Source organism: Geotrypetes seraphini, chromosome 5 (assembly GCF_902459505.1).
Source record: "Geotrypetes seraphini chromosome 5, aGeoSer1.1, whole genome shotgun sequence".
Lineage (NCBI taxonomy): Eukaryota > Metazoa > Chordata > Amphibia > Gymnophiona > Dermophiidae > Geotrypetes > Geotrypetes seraphini.
In genome coordinates this window covers 83,136,862-83,161,759 of record NC_047088.1, presented here as the reverse complement: position 1 = coordinate 83,161,759, position 24,898 = coordinate 83,136,862, and the positions used below count along the sequence as shown (strand labels likewise).

The following is a 24,898-nucleotide window of genomic DNA, read 5'->3' as shown; positions in this document are numbered from 1 at the left end:
TACCTACTGGCGTCTGAGGCAATCCAGGCTCATACGTCACCCCCTAACCACACCCACGTTTTGGTTAGGTGCAAGTAGGCACCAGTAAGTGCCTCAGAATAAATAAAAATTTTTTGATTGTGTTTTAATCGGGTTTTCTATTTTAATGGAACATTGTAAAAATATCTGGGGCAAAAATAGGACATTTTAGGCTAGATCTGTTTCAATAATGACTAAGGGCCTGTTTTACAAAGCCGCACTAGAGGCTGCAGCGCGGTAACAGCCCCGAAGCCCATAAAGATTTAAAGGGCTTCGGGGCTGTTGCTGCACGGCTTTGTAAAACAGGCCTTAAATGCCAAAATGTTGTCCAAACTGACCAGATGACCACTGGAGGGATAAACACATGACCTCCCTTCATCCCCCAGCGGTCACTGACCCCCTCCCACCTTCTAAGAGGTAAAAGTGACAGTACATAATAGGCTCTATGACAGCTGCAGATATAATGACCATTCCTCCTAGAGTAGCAAACAGGGCTCTGGAGTAGCCCAGTGGTTAATGCAGTGGACAGTGGAGCCAGGCCCATATCCCATTCTAACTGGTACACTAGTAATGGAAAGTGTGAGCACCTCAAAAAACACAAAACACATACTGAACTTCCATAAAGGTAACAGCTGCAGACATAAGGGCTTTTGTAGTGGTGTACAGATGGGCGCAACACATTTTTTGCTATACCTGGAGGGCTCACCATACAATATAAAGGGGTTATGATATGATGTGTATCTGGGATCTTCTATTGCATGTGAAGTTCACTGCAGTGCCCCCTAGGCTACCTCACTGCTCTACTGGGATGTCTATATAGTAACATAACATAGTAACATAGTCCATCCAGTCAGCCCACTAGTTATTCTCATTAAAAAATACACGATTAAATTAACTTGTCTCTTCTTTGATATTTCTGGGCCATAGACTAAAGTCCACCTGGTATTGTCCTAGGTTCCAACTGCTGAAGTTGCCATCTAAGCTCACTCCAGCCTATCCAACCATCCCGTTGCATGATATCTACTGTAAAGTCTTGCCACTAACAATCTTATGTTCCAAATTCCCATTGATGCCCTCCCACTGATGCCATCCTACACGCATCACCATATATGGGACACAAACCGTACAAGTCTGTCCAATACTGGCCTTAGTTCTTTAATTTATACCATTTGTTTTCTAATTAGAGATCCTCTGTGTTTAGCTCACGCTTTTTTGAATTTTATCACCATTTCCTCTCCACCACATCCCTCGGAAGGGCATTCCAGGCATCCACCACCCTCTCCGTGAAAAAGAATTTCCTAACATTACTCCTAAGTCTTCCTCCCTGCAACCTCAAGTTATGCCCTCTAGTTACCATTTTCCCTCCTCTGGAAAAGATTTGGTTCTATATTAATATCATTCAAGTATTTAAATGTATCATATCTCTCCCCTGTCCCTCCTCTCCTCTAGAGTATATATGTTTAGGTCTTCCAGTCTCTTCTCGTACTTCTTTTGGCTCCAACCCCTTACCATTTTCAGCACCTTCCTCTGGACAGCTTCAAGTCTTTTTATATCCTTCGCCAGATACGGCCTCCAAAACTGAACACAATACTCCAAGTGTGGCCTCACCAATGACCTATATAGAAGCATCAACACCTCCCTTCTTCTGCTGTTTATTCCTCTTTCTATACAGCCTAGCATCCTTCTGGCTACAGCAACTGCCTTATCACACTGTTTAGAAGCCTTTAGATACTCAGACACACTGACCCTAAGGTCCCTCTCTTCATCTATGCTTATCAACCTCTCATCCCCCAACACATATGGTTCCCTCAGATTTCTACTCCTCAAATACATCACTCTGCACTTCTTCGCATTGAATTTTAGTTGCCAGACATTAGACCATTCTTTTAACTTTTGCATATCCTTCTTCATGCTTTCCACTCCCTCCAGGGCATCCACTCTGTTACAAATCGTGGTATCATCCGCAAAAGGCTAATCTTACCTTCTAACCCTTCAGCAATGTCACTTACAAATATATTGAACAGAATCGGACCCAGCACCAATCCTTGAGGCACTCCATTACTCATCTTTCTCTCCTCCGAGCGAATTCCATTAACCACCACCCTCTGGCATCTGTCCATCAACCAGTTTCTAATCCTGAGCAATGAATGCAGGGGCAGGCCTAGCATTTGCCCTATATCTACCACATAGTACTCTGTGCTACAAGTATCTGCAGACAGCCAGTGGCGTAGTGGGGGTGAGCGGCCCCTCTCCTGCCCTTCCCCGTACCATTCTATCTTTGGCGTGAGCAGCTCACGCCAAAGATAGAAAGGTACGGGGAAGGGCAGGAGAGGGACCGCTCACCCCCACTACGCCACTGGCTGTCTGCAGATACTTGTAGCACAGAGTACTATGTGGTAGATATAGGGCAAATGAAGTCGCTGCTCGTGTCAGCTTCAGTGCTCTCTCTGATGTCACTTTCTAGGCACGAGTCCTGGAAGTGACATCAGAGTGCGTCGAAGCCGATACGAGCAGCTACTTTGTGGCTGCTCGTGCCGAAGATAAAAAGGTACTGGGGAAAGGGAAGGGTTGCGCTGCATGGAAGGGGGGCCAGAGAGCAAGAGGGGTGCCAGCGTCCCGGGGAAGACCGTGCCTGGAAGGACTGCACCCCGCTTATTATGCCACTACAGACAGCACAAATGCACTCATGCTACTTGCCAGTCATGTAACACAGCTGCCTAGCACTTCCCCACCTATCAAAGAAGAAACTGTAGCAGTTTGCCTCCTTCCATTTCAGTCCTTCCCCAGCATAAGTAGGCTCTCTTCTAATCCCTACCCACTAAGACCCTAGAGAAGGGTTCTTACTGCCATGATGGTCAACTCAGTGGTAATTTCCCTAAAAGACTCGGTTAAAGATTTGAGTTTGGTCACCGATGATGCTGTTTTGATAAGGTTGCAAATATCACTGGTGATATATTCAGTATAATTTAAATTGTGGTATGATTGATAATTGAAATCATATTTGAATGAATCAACTTTATGTACAGTGAAGATGATAAGGGCTCTGGTTATATGTAGCATGGCTACTACTATATCCTCTCTTTAGAGTTACCTGATTAATCACTTGAGGAAACTGTGGTTGGTCCAGAATGCAGTGGTATATGGGCACAGAGTGCCTTAGTTTGCACTGTTAGATCTGCACTGGCTTCCAGTCAGGAACCAATTACATTGGTCAACAAGCATTTTGCTTCTGGCGTTCTGTCACCTGTATCTTAACCAGGCCACATGCAGACTCTAAATCTGAAAACAGTTTTCATCTATCAACATCCTGTTTTTAAGTTATTCGTCAGTTTCTGTTTATATCATTTTCATCAATAACGCTACCGTAAAGTGTCTGTATTTTACTGTTTCTGTAACACAATATTGCATTTTAGGACAGCTCATCGATCACATATATAGGTAATTTGAAAGTTTATACTAAAAAGTGACTGTGCTGCTTTTTCTACCTGTGAATTTTTATATTTTGTTTGTTTTGTCTAAGATATTATAATTATTATGAGTAGATGAGGTTGTGTTAACCATCCTGATAATTTCTGTTATGCCGCAGACAATTTACTGCACAAGATCAGCGAAAGAATCTGTCCAGCAGACTTCAAAGTGCATACAAGCATTATTTTGGCTGCAACAGTTGGTGACCAAGATAAAGCGTGGACACCTCATGTGTGCTGCGCTGTCTGCTATTACGGATTAACACGGTCTGTGGGAAAATTTTGTCAAGGCAATGGACAGAAATGGTGATGCGTTTCAGCACCCAAGAAGTACCTTTGGTGTCGAGAAAAGTGAAGCCAAAATTAAAGAAGGTGTTTTTGCTGGACCCGAAATCCATGAACTGATCCTTGATAATGCGTTCAAACAGAAACTGAACCAGCTGAATCAGCAGCATGGGAAGCATTCATGCTGGTTGTTCAGAATTTTCTTGGTAATCACACATCAGAGAATTATGCTGAGCTTGTGAAGAACATGCTGACAGCATATCAGCTAATAGGTGCCAAAATATCACTTAAAATGCACTTCTTACATTCTCACCTTAACTTCTTCCCACCCAATCTTGGTGATGTCATGGGGAAAGATTTCATCAAGATATCAAGGTGATGGAAAGCTTAGGGAAAGTTCAATCCCAGTATGATGGAAGACTATTGTTAGTTATTGCTAAGAGAGATAAATGTACAGTACAAGCATAAAAGCAAGTGTTTCAAACATTTCTGAACATGCTGACATCACTTTTGTGTGAGTTAAGAGAGGCATAAATATATGCTATTACATGTCTCCTTACTGTCTTTGTGTTTGTTTTCAGAGTAAACTCCTTAACACAAGTTTGGCAATATTTTGCCGATATGGCAAACTGTCTAAAAAATCAATAAGTGTATCTCAGAAACCTGATGTGCTAGCTGAATTTCAATTACAGATCTGAAATCAGCGTCATTAAATTAACTAAGAACACTTCTTAAGTTCTCAGTAGCAAAGAAAAAATTTTTTTGTTGGCCAGTTTTATATTTTAGCTTTTGGTGCTTATATTTAAAGGATAGAACTTCTCTTGCATTTTAGTGAAAGACTTGACTGGTGTCTGGCTGTGCAGTCATTTTGCTCTAGTAAAAACCACTGATGGATCCTTCATGTTTTCAGTTATTGCAACAGTACATTCATGAGCATTTTCAGTAGAAGAGCCAGTATAGTGGAATAAACTCCCAGCTGAAATTAAAAGTAAGTTCAATCTGCTAACCTTTCATAGACTGTTGAAAGCATTCCTCTTTCCGGATTAGATAGGTTAGAGCTGAAGGACAGAGGGAGGATTTACTGTGCTTTTAATATGTTTTGAATTGCATTTCACCGATTGTTCTCTGAACTACATTGATTGATTGATTTTTAACGGGGATTGTGGCACATAAAATTGTTTACTGTTGATTGAACCAATCTCTATGCTATGAGAGGGTCTCCATAACGGACACCTCATTTCTTCTCATGAATAAGAATAGTGTGAACAGCTGAAGCATGAGCTCTAAAGAGGATTTCTAAAAACAGAAACCACGGTCATAAAAAGGTGTTTTATTTCCACCTCTCTCTATTTTTTTCATAAAGCAAAAAAACCCATGAGAAATAAAATATTGGGCTGATTGTAAAAAAAAATTATATGTTCACTTGTAATGTATAACTGGTGTATAAAATGCCTTGTCATTGCTGTTGCAGATAGAATATTCTGGACCCTGCTCCAGAAACCAGATGTCATTCACAGTGTAACAGTAGGAAGTACATTAGGTCCAACAGAATTTGATTATGAGTTTTTGCAAGGAAGTATAAAACTTAAAAACAAGAGATGAGCCATATAGACTAAATCAGACTCCTGTCCTAGGATCCCAGCTAAGAAGGATGTGCTGTAAAGAAGCAGTAAGTGGGGAAACCCCCACACACATGGGCCCACCACAGCCTTACGTCCTTATCCAAGGACTATGGGGGAAGTAAGGAAGAGTAAAAGTACAGGGGCTGCAGTTGTTCCATGGAGCCATAAGGAGATGAGACGAGTGTTTCCCAACTAGAGTGAACTGTTCAGAGGCATCAATTATATTTGTGTTTATTTTGAAAGAGTCTATCATAATCACCAGTTTGTTTTAAGGAAGCACATCTTTTGGAAAAATTTGCTGTCCAGTGTTATGTACCTGCCTCAGCGATTACCCTCAGTCCTAGCCAACTAGAGGTCCGCTAATGTTTATAAATTATACGGATAGTATTGAGCCAAAAATGTGACTAGACAACTATAAATATGGGGCTAGGTTTGGAATGGAGTAAGAGCAGGATGAACAGCAGGCCTAAACTACATAGGCAATATTGGTGAGGTGACCATACTATCCCTCTAATTCTATAAAAAGTGCCAAAAATCATACGTGGAATTTTGGCCATGTACCCAAATTGCATGCACAATTTAACTGAATAACACACTAATTAGCACCGATAATTTCCATTTTAACAAGCAACTTTGAGTAAACTACTGCCTGGCTAACTGCAACTCAGGAATGGGCAAACTAAATTTTCACACCTAAATTTTCAACCTGAGTCAAAAAATGGCTAATATTGATCTTCTTATCTTTCCACCTAAACCCACCTCCCCCTCCCCCTTCTCTATTTCTGTGGACAACACTCTCCTTCTCCCTGTCTTGTCAGCTGACAACCTCAGTGTCATCTTCAATTCCTTTCTCTCCTTCTACCCTCAGTTCCAGCAAACCGCTAAAGCCTGACCAAAATCTGACCTCTCTTTTCTGAGCACACTACCAGAACTTTTATCCACACTCTCATCAACTCTTGTGTAGATTACTGCAACTTGCTTCTCTCAGGTCTTCCACTCAACCATCTCTCTCCCCTTCAGTCCATTCAAAATTCTGCTGCACAGTTCGTATTCTGCGAGAGCTGGCATATTAACATTACCCCTCTCCTCAAGTCACTTCATTGGCTCCCCATCCATTTTCTAATACAGTTCAAAATCCTCTTACTGACCTATAGTGCATTTACTCTGCAGTCCCTCAATGTCTCTCCTCAGTTATCTCCCCCATGCTCCCCTCTCCGTGAACTCCATTCATCCGGTAAGTCTCTCCTATTTGTACCCTGCTCCTCCACTGCCAACTCCAGACTCTATCCCTTCCATTTTGCTGTGCCATATGTCTGGAACAGGCTGCCTGAGTCATTATGTCAGCTCCATCACTAGCAGTATTCAAATCCAAGCTAAAAGCCCACTTTTTTGAGGCTGCTTTCAATTCCTAACTCCCACTCATTGAAAGATACCTATGCCCATCCTATTGTTCTTTCTGCTAGAAATTGTCTGTCCAAATTAAATTGGAAGCTCTTCAGAGCAGGAACTGTCTATTACAAGTTAAATGTACACCATTGCGTATACCTTTCAGCACTATAGAAATGATAAATACCGTATTTGCCGGCGTATAAGACGACTGGGCGTATAAGACGACCCCCCAACTTTTACAGTTAAAATATAGAGTTTGTTATATACTCGCCATATAAGACTACCCCTTCTTCCGCACACCTTCTGCACAACAAATAAAACTTAAAAGAACATCAGAATTTATTTCAACAATTTTAATTAATTCACTAAAGCTGAATAGAACAATAAACCCATGGGAGCTGCCATGCTATTTGTTTTCTAAACTGTTAACCAAACTGAAACTGTCAATGATAGAAGGAAGATAACACATAGAGGGAGAGAGCAAGTGCCGGGCAAGTCCCTAGCAAGTTTGCTGGCATGACAGTTTCCCTTTAAAAGCTTTCAAAAGCCTCCTGTTCGCCCCCGCAACTTCCTTAAGGGCTAGACTCCACACACGGCCGCATGTGCGAGAGACGTAGTAAAGAGAAAAGGGGTGGGGCCAGAGCGTCGCTGCTTCCCGCTGCGCAGGATGAAGGAGCTGGCACCCTTGTCACACTGATGTCCCGCCATGGCCCCGCTGATGTCCCGGCAGGTTTACTAGTACCGTAAGCACCGTAAGGAGGTAAGGAAGGAGATGTTAGGGTATGTAAAGTAAGGGCATGTAAACAGTACCCGGCGTATAAGACGACCCCCGACTTTGGGGAGGATTTTAAGGTACTGAAAAGTCGTCTTATACGCCGGCAAATACGGTAATACTCGTAACTACATCTGTAGTCACATAATTTCAGACTTTACAAACTATTAGTGAGCAAATTATGCAGTTTTGCATGCTGAATCTAAAGCTATCTTCACAAACTACTTGAAATGAGTCTCACCTACATTAAATCACAGTTTAAATATGCAGAAATTAAGTAATTTTTATTTGAATGTACAAATAATCTGAACTACATCTGTGGCCACATAATTGTCTTTAAAATGTCATTTATGAAGTTAATTTAATGTTATCTAACAAAATCCAGCAATAAGGCTATATCTTGTTTGCTTCTGTTTCGACTCATGCTCCTCTGACTCCTAATATAATGTTCTCTCCTCTTCTGATTGTACACACAACCAGCAGCCACAGTTGTCAATTTTATACATATTTTATGGACTGGGTGTGTGATAGCCAGTTTGGAACCACCATGGGCTTGCTCAGAAATGCCTTGATAAGAATATAAAAACACAAGAATTGCCATTCTGGGACAGACCAAAGGTCCATCAAGCTCAGTATCCTATTTCCATCAGCGGCCAACCCAGTTCACAAGTACCTGGCAAGATCCCAAAGACTAAAACAAATATTATGCTGCTTACCCTAGTAATAAGCAGTGGATTTCCCGATGTCTATCTTAATAAAGGCTGTTTTAGGAAATTATCCAAACTTTTTTAAAACCCTGCTAAGCTAACTGCTTTCATCACATTCTCCAGCAACAAATTCCAGAGGTTAATTACACAGAGTGAAGAAATATTTTCTCCAGTTTGTTTTAAATTTACTACTTAGTAGCTTCCTTAGTTCTAGCATTTTTGGAAAGAGTAAAACAAGAGATTAACATCTACTCAGTTTTTTTTTATAGACCTCTATAATATATTCCCTGAGCTGTCTCTTCTCCAAGCTGAAGAGCCCTAGACGTTTTAGCTTTTCCCATCCCTTTTATCATTTTCATCACACTTCTTTGTACCTATTCCAAATCCGCTAAAGCTTTTTTGAAATGTGGTGACCAGAATTGCACAAAGTATTTCAGCTGCAACTGCACCATGGAGCGATACAAGGGCATTATAGCATTCTCAGCTTCATTTTCTATTCCTTTCCTGATAATTCCTAACATTCTATTTGCTTTCATAGCTGCCACCATACACTGAGTTGATGGTTTCAACGTATCCTCAACGAAGACACCTAGATCCTTGTTCCATGTTGGATGGTAATTCCAACATGGAACCCAGCATCACATATCTATAGTTCGGGTTCCTCTTTCCCACATGCATCACTTTGCACTTGTTCACATTAAATATCATCTGCCATTTTGTTGCCCTCTCTCCCAGTCTCGCAAAGTCCTCTTGCAATTTTTCATAATCCTCTTGTGATTTAACAACTTTGAACAACTTTGTGTCATCAGTAAATTTAATATGCTAAAAAGCAGTGGTCCCAGCACAGGCTCCTGGAGAACCCCACTATATACTTTTCTCCATTGAGAATATTGATCATTTAATCTTACTCTCTGTTTTCTATCTTTTACCCAGTTCTTAATCCATAAGAAGACAATACCTCCCATCTCATGACTAATCTAATTTCCTCTGAAGTCTTTCATGAGGTACTTTATCAAATGCCTTTTGAAAATTCAACTACACAATATCGACCGGCTTACCTTCATCCACATGTTTATTCACTCCTTTGAAGAAATGTAGTAGATTGCTTAGGCATGATTTTTTCTTTACTAAATCCATGTTGGCTTTGTGTCATTAATCCATGCTTATGTATAAGCTATGTAACCCCCCCCCCTTTAATGAAGCCGCTTTAGCATTTTTTATCGCTGGTCATGGTGGTAAAAGCTCCAACGCTCATACCGTTCCTATGAGCATCGGAACTTTTACCACAATGGCCAGCGATAAAAAAACACTAACGTGGCTTCATAAAAGGAAAGGTTGTCCTTTATAGTCTCTAGCATTTTGCCCAGCACCAATGTCAGACTCACAATTCTATAATTTCCCAGATCACCTCTGGAACCATTTTAAAAAATCAGCATAACATTGGCTACTCTCCAAATTTCCAATACCTTGCTGGAAGGGGATAAAGACCATACTCTTCATAGACTACTTTAACCAATAAAACAACAGAGTAGACAGTTGGCTAACCCCCCCCAAAAAAAAATTAGGAACTCAATAGGAAGAACACAATAGGATATAAATAGACCAAGGGCTGAAGCCCAGAAAACTAGACTCTGAGGAAGACAATACTTCAAAGATAAACATAAAAAAACGATACAGATACATGTATATAGACTATATTTAGTTGAATAGGCCAAACTCCTTAGGAGGTGTGTAAATATTGTGTACTTAGCTGCAATAATAAACCTAATACTGTATTAGATGTGAAGATAGGCAGGACGATTGATTTGATATGAACATATACATATAAGTAGGATGATCGATGTGCTGGTAACATAAGTAGGATGATTGATTGATTGTGCCATAATTATGCTTGTATTAATAACTCTGTATTGTAACACTGCTACAGAAGCCCCTATAACTCTGTATAGAGCCATGTATTGTAACAGCTCGCAGAAGCTCTTTATAACTGTGTATTATAATACCTCCACAGAAGCTCATATAAACCGCTCTGAATTGACTTCCCAGTCATTAGTAACGGTATAGAAGCTAACAATAAACAATAATAATAACTCTGAAAGTTCATTTTTCAATTCTATTATTACCCTGGGATGTATACCATCTGGTCCAAGTGATTTGCTACTCTTCAATTTGTCAAATTGTCTCATTACATCTTCCAGTGTTACAGAGATTGTTTTGGTTTCCCTGATTCATCAGCACTGAATACTATTTCTGGCACAAGTATCTCCCCCACATCTTTCTCGGTGAAGACCAAAACAAAGAATTAATTTAATCTCTCCGTTATGAACTTTTCTTCCCTGAGCATCCCTTTTACCCCTCGATCATCCAACAGTCCAACTGATTATTTTTCTAGCTTCTTGCTTTTAATATAACTTAAAAGGTTTTTACTATGTGTTATTGCCTCTAACGTAATCTTCTCTTCAAGGTCTCTCTTTGCCTTCCTTATCAGCGTTTTACATTTGACTTGCCATTTCTTATGCTGTTTACTAGCCACTCAAGCAGCCAAACTAGACAACCAAATCGCCAATCTACTGACGGCATCCCTAGACTACAAAACGTTTAGAAAATAAATAAAGACCATACTCTTCAAGAAATCCCTGAAAAAGAAATAACACCGCAAGAATCAAACACCGCCTCTCACTAAAGGCAATTACCCTAAACAAATAGCCAAACTCATTTCTTGCTCTCTTTGAAAATGACCAGATTTCTTTTTGGTAAGATCTTTTTGTAATACTTCCTTGATAATTCTTTTGCAATCTGCCTTGAACTGCAAGGTAATGGCGGAATAGAAATCCCTAATGTAATTCTTCTTCCACTTTCTGAAGGATTTTCTTTAAGTTCTAATAGCTTCCTTCACCTCACTTGTCAACCATACTGGCTGCTGTTTAGTCTTCCTTCCTCTTTTTTTTTTTATTATTTATCACTTTTCTTATTAATAATCAAGTATAATATATAACAACTTGAATTAGATCAATAGTTCCCAAAGGTAAAAGAAAAAACAAATCAGAAAAGTTTCTATTCACTTATATCGACCACAATACTTTGAGAACAGACTTCAAGAAATAAAAAGAAATTATACAATTAATCAAACGAGAAAGCAGCAATACTCAGTTGGCACTAAAGCTGGATTATGATAAGTTACATATCTTAAGTTACAGATGTTGCACCCTATCTAGATTCTACAAATTCAAATAGTTGTTTAGGCTCCAAAAACAAGTAATTATTTGTCTGATACGTAATAAAGCATTTCACAGGAAATTTCAACAAAAAAGTTGCCCCCAGGGCTAGGACTCTTGGTTTTAATGCCAAGAGTTCCTTTCTATGCCTCTGGGATCTCTGAGACATATCAGGAATATTCGCACTGTAAAGCCCAAAAACTGATCATTTATATGTCGAAAATAAAGACGCAGATCAAGCAGAAAAATTAACATCCATGGAGGTAAGCCTTGAAGACGTACATAAGCAGATAGATAGATTAAAAACTGACAAATCTCCAGGCCTGGACAGAATCCACCCTAGGGTATTGAAAGAACTAAAGGAGGAAATAGCAGAACTACTACAGCAGGTTTGTAACCTATCCCTGAAAACAGGCGTGATCCCGGAGGATTGGAAGATAGCTAATGTTACGCCCATCTTTAAAAAAGGATCGAGAGGTGATCCGGGGAACTACAGACCGGTAAGTCTGACTTCGGTTCCGGGGAAGATGGCAGAAGCGCTGATAAAAGACAGCATCGATGAGCACCTAGAAAGAAATAAACTGATGAAAACAAGCCAACATGGCTTCTGCAAGGGAGGATCGTGCCTAACGAACTTATTGCACTTCTTTGAAGGAATTAACAAACGAATGGACAAAGGGGACCCCATAGACATCGTATACTTAGATTTCCAAAAAGCCTTTGACAAGGTACCCCATGAACACCTACTACGGAACCTGAAGAACCTTGGGGTGGAAGGAGACATACATAGATGGATCAAAAATTGGTTGGCGGGCAAAAAGCAAAGGGTAGGAGTGAAGGGCCACTACTCTGACTGGAGGAGGGTCACGAGTAGTGTTCCACAGGAGTTGGTACTCGGGCCGCTGCATTTATAAATGATCTAGAAACAGGGACGAAGTGCGAAGTAATAAAAACGACACCAAACTATTTAGTGGAGTTGGGACTAAAGAGGACTGTGAGGATTTACAAAGGGACCTGAACAAACTAGAAGAGTGGGCGATGAAATGGCAGATGAAGTTTAATGTAGAGAAATATAAAGTCTTGCATGTAGGAAACAGAAACCCAAAGTACAGCTATATGATGGGAGGGCTGGTAATGGGTGAAAGTACCCTAGAAAAGGACTTGGGGGTAATAGTGGACAAGATAATGACGCCATCGGCACAGTGCGCAGCGGCCTCTAAGAAGGCGAATAGAATGCTGTGTATTATCAATAAAGGTATTACAACCAGAATGAAAGAAGTAATCCTGCCGTTGTATCAGGCGATGATGCGCCCGCATCTGGAGTACTGCATCCAATATTGGTCGCCGTACCTTAAGAAGGATATGTCGACACTCGAGAGGATACAGAAAAGAGCGACGTGATTGATAAAGGGTATGGAAAACCTTTCATATGCTGAAAGATTAGAGAAACTGGGGCTCTTTTCCCTGGAAAAGCGGAGGTTTAGAGGGGACATGATAGACTTACAAGATCATGAAAGGCATAGAGAAAGTGGAGAGGGACAGGTTCTTCAAACTTTCAAAAACTACAAGAACGAAAGGGCATTCGGAAAAATTAAGAGGGGACAGATTCAGAACCAATGCTAGGAAGTTCTTCTTCACCCAAAGGGTGGTGGACACCTGGAATGCTTTTCCAGAGGGTGTGATAGAACATAGTACGGTATCAGGGTTTAAGAGGGGATTCGATGATTTCCTGAAGGAAAAAAGGATAGAAGGGTATAGATAGAGGATTACCATACAGGTCCTGGACCTGATGGGCTGCCGCGTGAGCGGATTGCTGGACATGATGGACCTCTGATCTGACCCAGCAGAGGCACTGCTTATGTTCTTATATAAAGACAGTGGCAAAAGACCAGGCTTCCACAAAGAAACAAGAGACGTCCACAAAGCACACACCATGTGGAGCCAGTTCCTGGACACAGGAGTGTAAAATTCAAATGTAAATGAAAATAAAGCATTTGAACTTTACACTCCTGTGTCCAGGAAATGGCTCCACATGGTGTGCTTTGTTGAAGTTACATTTACCTAGTAAATATCAGAGTAATTGAAATCACCCATTATTATTGTATTACCTAGTTTGTTAGCCTCCCTAATTTCTGATAACATTTCAGCAGCTGTCTGTTCATCCTGGTTAGGTAGACCATTGTACACTCCTATCTCTATCCTTTTCCTCTTTACACATGGATTTTCTACCTATAAGGGTTTCAAGATGTGTTTTGTTTACTGTAGAATTTTTTATCTATTCAATTCAAGACCCTCCTTAACATATATTGATATGCTTCTACCAATTCATAGAAACATAGAAATAGACAGCAGATAAGGGCCACGGCCCATCTAGTCTGCCCACTCAATGACCCTCCCCTACCTTTCTCTGTGAATAGATCCCACTTGTCTATCCCATTTGGCCTTAAAATCAGGCACGCTGCTGGCCTCAATAACCTGAAGTGGAAGACTATTCTAGCGATCAACCACCCTTTCAGTGAAAAAGATCCATTCTATCACTGCCATATATTTTGTACTCTGGTTTTACAGCATTTCATTTGTTATCTTCCTTCCACCAGGTCTCAGATAAGCTTATTATATTTACCTTTTCATTTAGTGCGATATATTCTAACTCTCCCATCTTGTTTCTTGAGCTTCTGGCATTTGCATACAGACATTTCAAACAATGTTTGTCATTATCAACTGGATCAACAACAAAAACAAACCAAACACACAAAAAATAACCTACATCTCACGTAAACACATCAACCCCCACCAAATTCTGGATGAAAACAGATGCCATAATCCAAAACTATAACCCCAAAAACTTCATCACACAATGGAGCCAGCTAAGTGCAGCAACCCTAGATGAGCTAGCTCCAGAACAGACCAAAACCAAAATCCATAGAAAATTTGACAAATGGTTCGACAATGAATTACTCCTACTAAAAAGACAATGCAGACAACTAGAAAGAAAATGGAGGAAAAACAGTCAAGACTCCACAAAAACAACATGGAGAAAACTGAACCAAAAATACAAACAAAAATTAAACGAAAAACATACTACACAAAGCAAATAGGAGAAGAATCTCAAGACACAAAAAAACTATTCCAACTACTAAAAGAACTCACAGACACCAAACCCAACATGACAAGCAATAACACCCTCACACCCACAGCCACACTCTTAGCAACATTCTTCAAAGACAAAATCGCATCCATAAGATCCACCTTCAATGGAACACCTATGCACCTAGAAGAGATCACAACACCCTGCATAGAAGAAGCAGTTGCGGCACACAGAACATGGTCCCACTTCTCACAAATACTATGGTCAGACTTCAACAAACTCTACAAATTCAGCCATTCAATTTGCGACCTCAACCAATGCCCCCCATACCTATTGAAAGCCTCCAGTACACTATTTCGCACCCTGCTCTTGCAATGGATACAAACCCTACTAACTGACGGCCTTTTCCCACAAGACCTCAGCAAAATCATCATCACTCCAATCCTAAAAGACCCCAAAGGAGAAATAGACCAACTATACAATTACAGACCCATAGCTTCAATACCAAAGCCAAATAGCCAATAGCCAAAGTCCTAAACTCATACCTAGAAAACCACAACCTACTCCACCCAACACAATCAGGCTTCAGAACCAACCACAGCACTGAGACCCTATTAGTCTCACTCATGGACACCGCCAGACAACACCTCAGCACAGGCAAAAAAAATAAAATGCTAATTATCCAACTAGATCTCTCCGCAGCCTTTAACCTGGTAGACCATAACATCCTTCTACAAATACTGGACTCAATAGTAATCAGTAGTAAGGTACTATCATAGTTTAAAGGATTCCTACAATCCAGAACATAGAGTTAAAACAAAGAAAAATCCAAGCCATGGTCTAACCCCTGCGGAGTACCCCAAGGATCACCTCTTTATCCCACACTCTTCAACCTAAACATTGCCTCCCTCGGCTTCTACCTACACAAACAAGGTCTAACCTCCTACAGCTATGCAGACAACATTACCCTTCTCCTTCCGTTTGATCAACCAACACCATCCATGGCAGACACAATATACAGAACACTTGAAACAATAGCAACATGGATGAAAGACCACAAACTAAAACTAAATCTGGACAAAACAAACTTCATCCTACTCGAAAATAACAAAACTCCAACCATTACAAACCTTGTCATAAACTCTACAACATACCACTTCCAACCCACTTTAAAACTCCTGGGAGTGCTAATAGACAGAGGCTGTACAATGCAGCCCCAAATCAACAAAACAATTAAAAAAAAATAATTCACAGTCATGAGAAACCTGAGGCAAGTCAGAAAATTATTCGACAGAAAACAATTCCAACTTTTGGTAAAATCCCTAATCCTAGGTCTAATAGACTACTGCAACATACTATATCTCCCATGCACAGCAACCATGATAAAACAACTACAAACAATACAAAACACAGCCTTAAGACTGATCTACTCACTGAAGAAATTCGACCCCATCAAAGAGGCATACCACGACTCACATTGGCTCCCAATATAAGCGAGAATACACTTCAAATTTTACTGCCTACTATTTAAAGCAATAAACAGAGACAGCCCAGCCTATTGGAACAATCGACTAGTTCAATCCACCTCAACCAGATATAGGAGAACCCACGCACCATTCACACACCCTCCAACCAAAAACGTCAAAAGAAAAAAACTGTACGACAACCTCCTAGCCACTCGAGCTGGAACACTTGACCCACAACTCTACATCCTATTGACCACAACCAGACTACAAAACCTTCAAAAAAGAAATAAAAACTCTTCTATTCAAAAAAACACATAAAACCGAACTAACACAATCAGAAATGTCCCAAGCATCACCTGCATCACCTGCAACTACTACATATGTACCTCCAATATTATGACAACTCAGATGTAATCCTTAGCAACTCAAAGAAATGTACAAACTACTCTCTAAATACTTCTAATCTCCGGACAATCCATTTGTAATCCGCCTTGAACCACAAGGTAATAGCGGAATAGAAATCCTTAATGTAATGTAATGTAATTTCTATTTACAACTTGGTCAGCAGTTGACATAGATAATTTGCAATCTTTAAAATCAGTCTGCTCTGTATTTAAGGACATCTGGTCTACTGTGGTCTCTATTGCAACTATGCTATCATGGATGCCCTATCTTCCCTGTTATGGTGATTTCTTTTAAACATAGCCTTATTCCAAACCATGCTCTTTTGAGCAACTGTTGGCCTTCTCCCAGTTTCTAGTTTAAAAGCTGTTCTATCTCATTTTTAAATGTTGATGCCAGCAGCCTGCTGTTGTCATGGTATAGATAAGAGGAGGCTCAGAAACTCCGGAGCTCCAGTCAAGTAACTGGGTGAGTGTAGTTGCCTCAGTGTTGATGGATGGTGTTTTTTCCTGGGTCTCACTCTGCTGATTCAAAGCTGTGTCATCTCATCTCCTTCACCTCTGATCTTCAATATCTTCTCCAATGCATCTCTTCTTTCCTGTTCCTCTTCACTGTACAACAGGGGTGTCCAACCCGCGACCCGCATGTGGCCCCATGAAGAATTCTGTGCGGCCTTGCTCACGATGCAATGTTTTCCTCTGCCGACTCCCTCCTCCCTCCTCCGTCTTGCTGCAGCGTTTGCTTAAAGCCGCGAGCAGCAGATCCTATGTTCCTCTTGCGGCTGACCCGGAAGTGTTCCCTCTGACGTTGCGACATCAGAGAGAACGCTTCCAGATCAGCCGCAGGAGGCGCATGGAAGATGCTGCCCACGGCTTTGAGAAAACACTGTAGGCAGGGCTTTTGCTCCAAGAGCCGCAAGTTCAGTGCCGCCTGTAACTTCAGCCTGAGCCTGGGGAGTCCATAGTGACCGAACATCAACGCGGCCACTGAGGAAGAGCTGATGACCCTGCCGGGGGTGAGCCGGGCCGGGGCAGCTGCAGGTATTTAGCTGCAGAGTATTTAGCACTCTAGGCAGCAGTAGAAGCCTCTACCGTGGCTTAGTAAAAGAAGGGATTAAAACTAGTTGTTGATTTTCCACATAAAATTGTACCATTTTTCACTAGTGCTTTTTTAAATTATAACATCTCCAAAATTAGCACACCCTAATGAAACAAGTAGTGCAAATGATTGTTAGTACAAACCTGATAATCTTACGTTACTCCCTATGATTTCTTCATCCGCTACATCCAGATTGCTGTCTACCATTATTCCATTGGGGGCCTCATCCGATTCTAGGCCTGAATAAACATGTAGCAGGTCTGTACTGGGGACCTCCTCCACAATCACGGCTGGGAACATGGATGGGTCATCAAGCTATTGGAAAATTAAGCCAAGATATGGGATTAGCTGAAAACACTGTTAATGAAAAGCTTTTCAGAATTAAACAATTGAGATAAGCTATCAGTTCATGTAAGTAGAAACTCGTTCTACAATGGTGCATTTCCCAAGAAGTGCTGCCATTGCTTCAGTAAGGCACAACAAAGGAGTCATGAGGAGGAGATGTCAATAATTGTTTTAGCCAGAAAATATACCTCTAGGGAGTAATTTCTTTTACTGTTATCATTACTGTCTCAAAACACATGAAGGATATGCATTTCTTGTGAATTTTCAATAGGACATCTAAGACTGACTGGATGTTTCCCGCAGTCAGAGTCGGAGAAACGTTCATTTTTGAAACAAGCAAAACCGCTAGACATACTTTTTTTTTCTCAAAAATTGCCAATTAAATAACGTCCGACATTAAGATGTCTTAACTTTGCCATTTTCAACCACAAAAACATCCAAGTTCAAAATGTCCAAATCCAGACCTTTTGGACATTGGAAGGGTCAGCGTTGTAATGGACTGGCCAAACAGACATACCAACAGAGCAGTGGAGCACCTTAGAGGGCACTGCTGTGAACTTCACATCAAGGGTGCCAAATGTACATCTCAACATAACTCTCTTATATATTGAGCCCTCCAAAACCTACTATACCCACCTGTTTCCCATCCCAATAGCCCTTATGGCTGCAGGTGGCACCTATATGGCAATATAGTAGGATTTTGGTGGGTTTTGGTGGGCTCACACTTTCCACCATAAATCTTATGGATAGAGTAGCTTATGGGTCTAGGTCCTCCTCTTTATGGTTCACTAGCCCACCCACCAGGCTACTTAATACACCTGTGTGCTGCTTTACTAAGATTTCCCATATCAAGTGCTGCTATTCTAGTGACAGGTATGAAATGTTTCATTCAGAGCTTCGTGGGGAGGGAGGGAGTCAGTGACCACTGGGGGAGTATAGAGGGGGAGTCATTACTTTATCTCTTCAGTGGTCATCTGGTTCATCTGGGTTCCTTTTTGGCACTTATAAAACAGGTCTAGCTCTGGATGTTTAAGTTCCATCCAGGACGTCTTGGGAAACGTTTATCACCAGAAGATGCCCATGTCTAAGCATGCTCAAAACCTTCCAAAAGCCCGTTCACAACTTTCCTCCAACATGCCTCCTTTAGTTTTGGATGCACAGCGACTAGGACACCTTGCAAAATATTCAGAAAGGTGGTTTCAAACATCGGTACTTAGATGTCCTGGTGATTAGGACGTCCAAATGCTGATTTATGCCGTTTTTTAGATGTCCTAGTGATTTGAAAATGCTTCTATTTGTAAATAAAACAGACTGGTTTGAAACCATACCAACTGATGCTGCCTGAACTTATTGCTCAGGGTTCATATACTACTAAAACTTTGAGGGTGGTTTCTTTGGATTTAATTCCTAGTGTATGTTGTCATAGTGGGTTATCCATCATCTGAGATATCTAGTCAGTATAATGTCTGAAAACCATTGATTGCTACACAGTGGCATAACCAGAACTAATTTATTTTGTGGGGGAGGGGGCATAAGGTTAATTAACAAGGAGGAGCACTAAGTATGCAGGTTAAAAATATTCAATATAAAGCTGTGTTATACAATATATTTTTCCCCTGGCTAGTTCTGTATCTAGCGGTGCCAGCTCTGTGGGTGCTACAGCACTTCCAATATTATTTTTTTTTGCAGCTCTGCTCAGAATCAAAGTTGAAATATTCCAGATGTAGAGCTGCAGAGGAATGCAGGAAGTAAGACTGTGTCTCTCTGAAGGTGCTGCTTCTACCTTCCCCTCCAGCCAATAAGCTGCAATGAAGGCAGGACCAGTGGCTTAAGAGACACCATTGGCAGACAGTCCTTTGCCAGCCAATAGATTGCAGGGGAAAGCAGGACAGAAGGTTGATATCCGCTAAGCCACTGGTTCTGCTTCCCCCTGCAGCCTGTTGGTTAGATAAGGAATGTCTCAAAGCTTTGCAGTAAAAACTGAAAGGCAGCTGTCGAAACCGCTCTTGCAACGATTTAAAAAAAGGCGAGTCATTCTCTAAAAACAATCGCAGAGCGTAGGCTGGCTAAATTTGAGGTCTGAGGGTACTATGAGATTGACCTCTATGAAGGAGAAAACTGTTCGGAATGCTAAATTTAGAACGGCAATTGTGTCTGTGGCGGGAGTAAAATTATGGAATTTTCTCCCTGGCATTCTAAGGACCTGTTCTGACCGTTTACAGTTTTAAAAAAAAAGTGTTAAAGACCCAAATGTATGTGGAGGCTTATCCCTGAAATTTTGTTAGTAGATATATTTAATAAGAAACTTGAACTGTGATCATTGCATTATACTTAGTAAAGATTGACAACATATAATTTCCTCCAGTTTTTGATGTTATCTTTAGTGGATTACGTGATTGCACTGTAATTGAAAGTATTTTGTATTTGAACTATTGTGAATGTATCATTTGTTAACCACTTAGTCATTAGCGGTCTAGAAATTTTAGAAATAAATAAATAAATTTACTTGAGATGAGTCACTGATGGTAGTGATCGGCACATGAGCAAAATACACCTGTATTTTTAAAAAACCCAAATCCTAGAACGGCAAGAGAGAAACCCACTCTCCTGCTGCCACATCGCACAACCTCCCGACACCCCCCTCTGGCAGTGGGAGAGATGCCCACTCTCTCTCACCATCACCCCCCCCAACTTCCCCCATGCCCCCGACTCTACACACACACACACACACCCCAGAGCAGGAGAGATGCCCACTCTCTCCCGTCGTTGCCCAAACCTTTCCCCTCAGTCAACTCCCCCTTTGCCCAGGTCAAAAATGCCTAGAAAAAGACTTTTTAGGCGCGGGAGGGGCCAGAAAAGTGATGGACTGGACACCCAGACATGGCACCAGAGTAGTGGGGTACCTTACAGGGCACTGCTGTGAACTTCACAAAAAGAGTCCCACATAAACATCTCACTACAGCTCCCTTATAGGTCATGGTGAGCCCCCCCAAAACATCCCCAGAATCTACTAGACCCACCTATCTACCACCCCAATAGCCCTTATGGCTGCAGAAGCCACTTATATGGCAGTACAAAAGGGTTAGGTTTTTGGGGGGGATTCACATGTTTCACCATGAATGCAGTGATTAGAGTGGCTTATGGGCCTGGGTCCTCCTCTCCATGGTTCACTAACCCACCCCCAAGACCACTTAAGCCACCTCTGTGCAGTTCTACTAGGCTTTCCTATGCCAGGCTGCCAGATGCTGATGTTCTGGAGGTAGATATATAAAGTTGGTATTATGATTTTTATAAGGGGGGGTCAGTGATCACTGGGGCAGTGTGTGGGGGGGATCTGTACTTTGTGTCTGCAGTGCTTATCTGGTCAATTTGGATGCCTTTTTGTGACTTAGACCTGGTTTTAGATGGCCTAAGTCACAACATCCAAGTTCCATCTAGGCAGTGTTGTAAAACTTTCGGTTATACATGCAGTATGACTAAGTCTAGGACGGCCCACGTCCCACCCTCAACACTCCTCCTGAAACGCCCCTTTTAGCTCTGGTTGTTCAGCAGCACTGTGAAGGCCTAGGTTGTTTTTAACTACGTCTAAAACTCAGTTCGATTATTGGCGCTTGGACGACTTCTCTCACTGATCATCTAAGTGCCGATTTAGGCCAGTTTTTAGACGTTTTTCTATTTCAATTATGAGCCCATTGGCCAAAAGAAAAGATTTATAAACTATGAAGAGTTTTACCTCATGCAAAATTGTCATTTCTTTAATAAGACATTAACTATTTTTTCTGAGGCCTTCCAAGTACCTACAAATCCAAAATGTGGCCCTGCAAAGGGTTTGAGTTTGAGACCACTGATGTAAATGGATGAGTCTGAACGAAGCTCTCGATGTCCCTGATTATAAACCTGGGGAAGTGCTGAATTTGGAACCTCCATTTGGCTAGAAGCTCTCCAGAGGCATGTCAGTGCAGTTGTGGGGCAAATCGGGTACATCCATCAAAGAACTGCACACTGATAAAACCCAAAAAGAGCCCAGCCTAATATAGTGGTGGAGGTACCTGAGCATGAAGTACAGTACAAACAGAGGAGGAGAGAAGAGAGGAAGTTAATCTCAAAGAGAAGAGAGACTCAAAGATTGAGAGAGTTACCTAGGTACTAGAGCATTTTTGAAGAAAGACTGAGGGAGTTAATACCTGGCTTACTGAGGTGGAGGCCAGAGTTGGAAGGCTGGAGGATGCACAGCTTACACAGAATGAGGAGCTGGCCCAGCTGCAGAAGGAGGTGATATGGCTTAACGAGAATGCAGAAGATCAGGAAAACCAAGATAAAAGATTGAATGTAAATCTTTGTTACCCTGGAGGGAGCAGATTTCCCAAATGTCTGAGTTTATGCAGCCTTTGTTTAAGTCCTGCTTAAGTATATTACTACTACTACTATTTATTATTTCTATAGTGCTGAAAGGCATACACAGCGCTGTACATTCTAGCACACAGTAGACAGTTCCTGCTCAGAAGAGTTTACAATCTAATTTAGACAGGACATTTCAGGGTTGGGGAGATTATAGTGGGTATAGGTATCTGACAGCAGTGAGTGGGAGTTAAGAGTTGAAAGCAGTTTCAAAAAAGTGGGCCTTTAGCTTGGATTTGAACACTGTTAGGGCCGGAGCACAACGTATTGATTCAGGAAGTATATGGATGCTCTGGTGAAGGTTGGGACAAGGACAAGTATATGGGAATAAATTCTATAAGTGGGTATCTCAACGGAATTCTATTTAAGTGGGTATCTCGATGGAAAACTCTTGTTCCATGAACAAATAAGCTCAGTAGTTAAGAAATGTTTCTAATGTCTTCGAATGATTAGATCTCTTGCCACCCTATTAGATCAATCTTCATTAAATATTCTTATTCATTTGCTCGTCATTTCATGCTTAGATTACAGTAATCTATATATATAAAATCGGAGGTATGTATGTGTGTATGTGCCGCGATCACGCAAAAACGGCTTGACCGATTTGAACGAAACTTGGTATGCAGATCCCTCACTACCTGGGATGATATGTTCTGGGGGTCTCGCGGCCCACCTGCACACGTGGGCGGAGCTACAAACAGAAAATCTGATTTCACCCATTCATGTCAATGGAAAAAATGTAAAAAGCTGCCATTCTCACAGTAATTCAAAAACGGCTTGACCGATTTGAACGAAACTTGGTATGCAGATCCCTCACTACCTGGGGTGATATGTTCTGGGGGTCTCGCGGCCCTCCTGCACACGTGGGCGGAGCTACAAACAAAAAATCTGATTTCACCCATTCATGTCAATGGAAAAAATGTAAAAAGCTGCCATTCTCACAGTAATTCAAAAACGGCTTGACCGATTTGAACGAAACTTGGTATGCAGATCCCTCACTACCTGGGGTGATATGTTCTGGGGGTCTCGCGGCCCACCTGCACACGTGGGCGGAGCTACAAACAGAAAATCAGATTTCACCCATTCATGTCAATGGAAAAAATGTAAAAAGCTGCCATTCTCACTGTAATTCAATAACGGCTTGACCGATTTGAACGAAACTTGGTATGCAGATCCCTCACTACCTGGGGTGATAGGTTCTGAGGGTCTTGCGGCCCACCTGCACACATGGGCGGAGCTACAAACAGAAAATCAGATTTCACTCATTCATGTCAATGGAAAAAATGTAAAAACTAAAGTAAACTAAACTAAACCTTGGGTTTATATACCGCACCATCTCCACGAATGCGGAGCTCGGCACGGTTTACAGGAAGAAAGATGAGAGAGGAACTACAGTGGAGAGATTAAAGAGTTAGGTGTAAAGGGGGAAGGTGAGAGGCCTAAGAGGGGGGAAGTGTTACAGTTTTGAGAATAGCCAGGTTTTTAGGTGTTTGCGGAAGAGTTGGAGGGAGCTTGAGGTTCGGAGAGGGGAGGTGAGGTTATTCCAGATCTCAGTGATTCTAAAGGGGAGGGATGACCCAAGTTTGCCTACATGGGAAATACCTTTTATGGAAGGGAAGGATAGTTTAAAAACTTGGGAGGATCTGGAGGAAGTAGGGGTTGGGGAGTTCCAGGATAGAGGGATAACGGCAGGAAGGATGCCATGTAGGATCTTGTAGGCCAGACACGCACATTTGAAGTGGATCCTGGGGATTACTGGGAGCCAATGGAGCTTAGACAGGAGTGGTGAGACGTGATCAAATTTGCTTTTCGCGAAAACAAGCTTAGCTGCGGCGTTCTGAATCCGCTGAAGTCTGTGGAGGCTTTTCTTGGTTAGGCTGAGGTAGATAGAATTGCAATAATCCAATCTGGAGAGGATGATGGATTGTACTAGGACTGCGAAGTGTTTTTGGTGAAAATAGGGTCTGACTTTCCTTAGCATGTGAAGGCTGAAGAAGAATTTCTTCACCAGGGATTGGAGATGTTCGTTGAAGGATAGAGAAGAGTCTATGGTGACACCCAGAACTTTGCTTGAGAACTCGAGCTGTAATGGGGGGCCGGTGGACAATGGGATGGAGGAAGGTAGATGGTCTAATTTTTGGCCGAGCCAAAGGAGTTTTGTTTTGGACTCGTTTAGTTTCATATGCATTGTGAATGCCCAGGATTGGAGGTTCTTTATGCATGAGGATATGTTCGTGGAGAGGTTAGTGAGGTTCGAGTCGGTCTCAAGGAGGACGAGGATGTAAAAATATGTAAAAAGCTGCCATTCTCACAGTAATTCAAAAACGGCTTGACCGATTTGAACGAAACTTGGTATGCAGATCCCTCACTACCTGGGGTGATATGTTCTGGGGGTCTCGCGGCCCACAACTCTATATTGCTTGCTCAAGGGTAGGTTCACCCAAGAATTTATATGTTCTTGCTCCAGGAGGTGAAACTAAAATTGTTGTTTATAATCACGTTTTGCGTTAGTTGTATTGTATTCATTTTGTCAAATATTTCACATTATAATTTGAATATTGTACTTTTTATTAAGCTGTAAAAAAATAATTTCATTCACCACTATAAAGTATCTTTATTTGAATCC

General features: G+C 41.5%; 1 protein-coding gene across 4 annotated transcripts in view; it reads right to left on the bottom strand.

Annotated features, from left to right (window-relative positions):
- ELF4 (E74 like ETS transcription factor 4) overlaps positions 1 to 24,898 on the bottom strand; it is a 228,603-nt gene that overhangs the window by 73,115 nt on the left and 130,590 nt on the right. For all 4 annotated transcript variants that reach the window (XM_033943935.1, XM_033943936.1, XM_033943937.1 and 1 more), the window contains exon 3: positions 17,673 to 17,844. In XM_033943935.1, the coding sequence (XP_033799826.1) occupies positions 17,673 to 17,844 (172 nt within the window). The remainder of the gene's footprint in view (positions 1 to 17,672; positions 17,845 to 24,898) is intronic.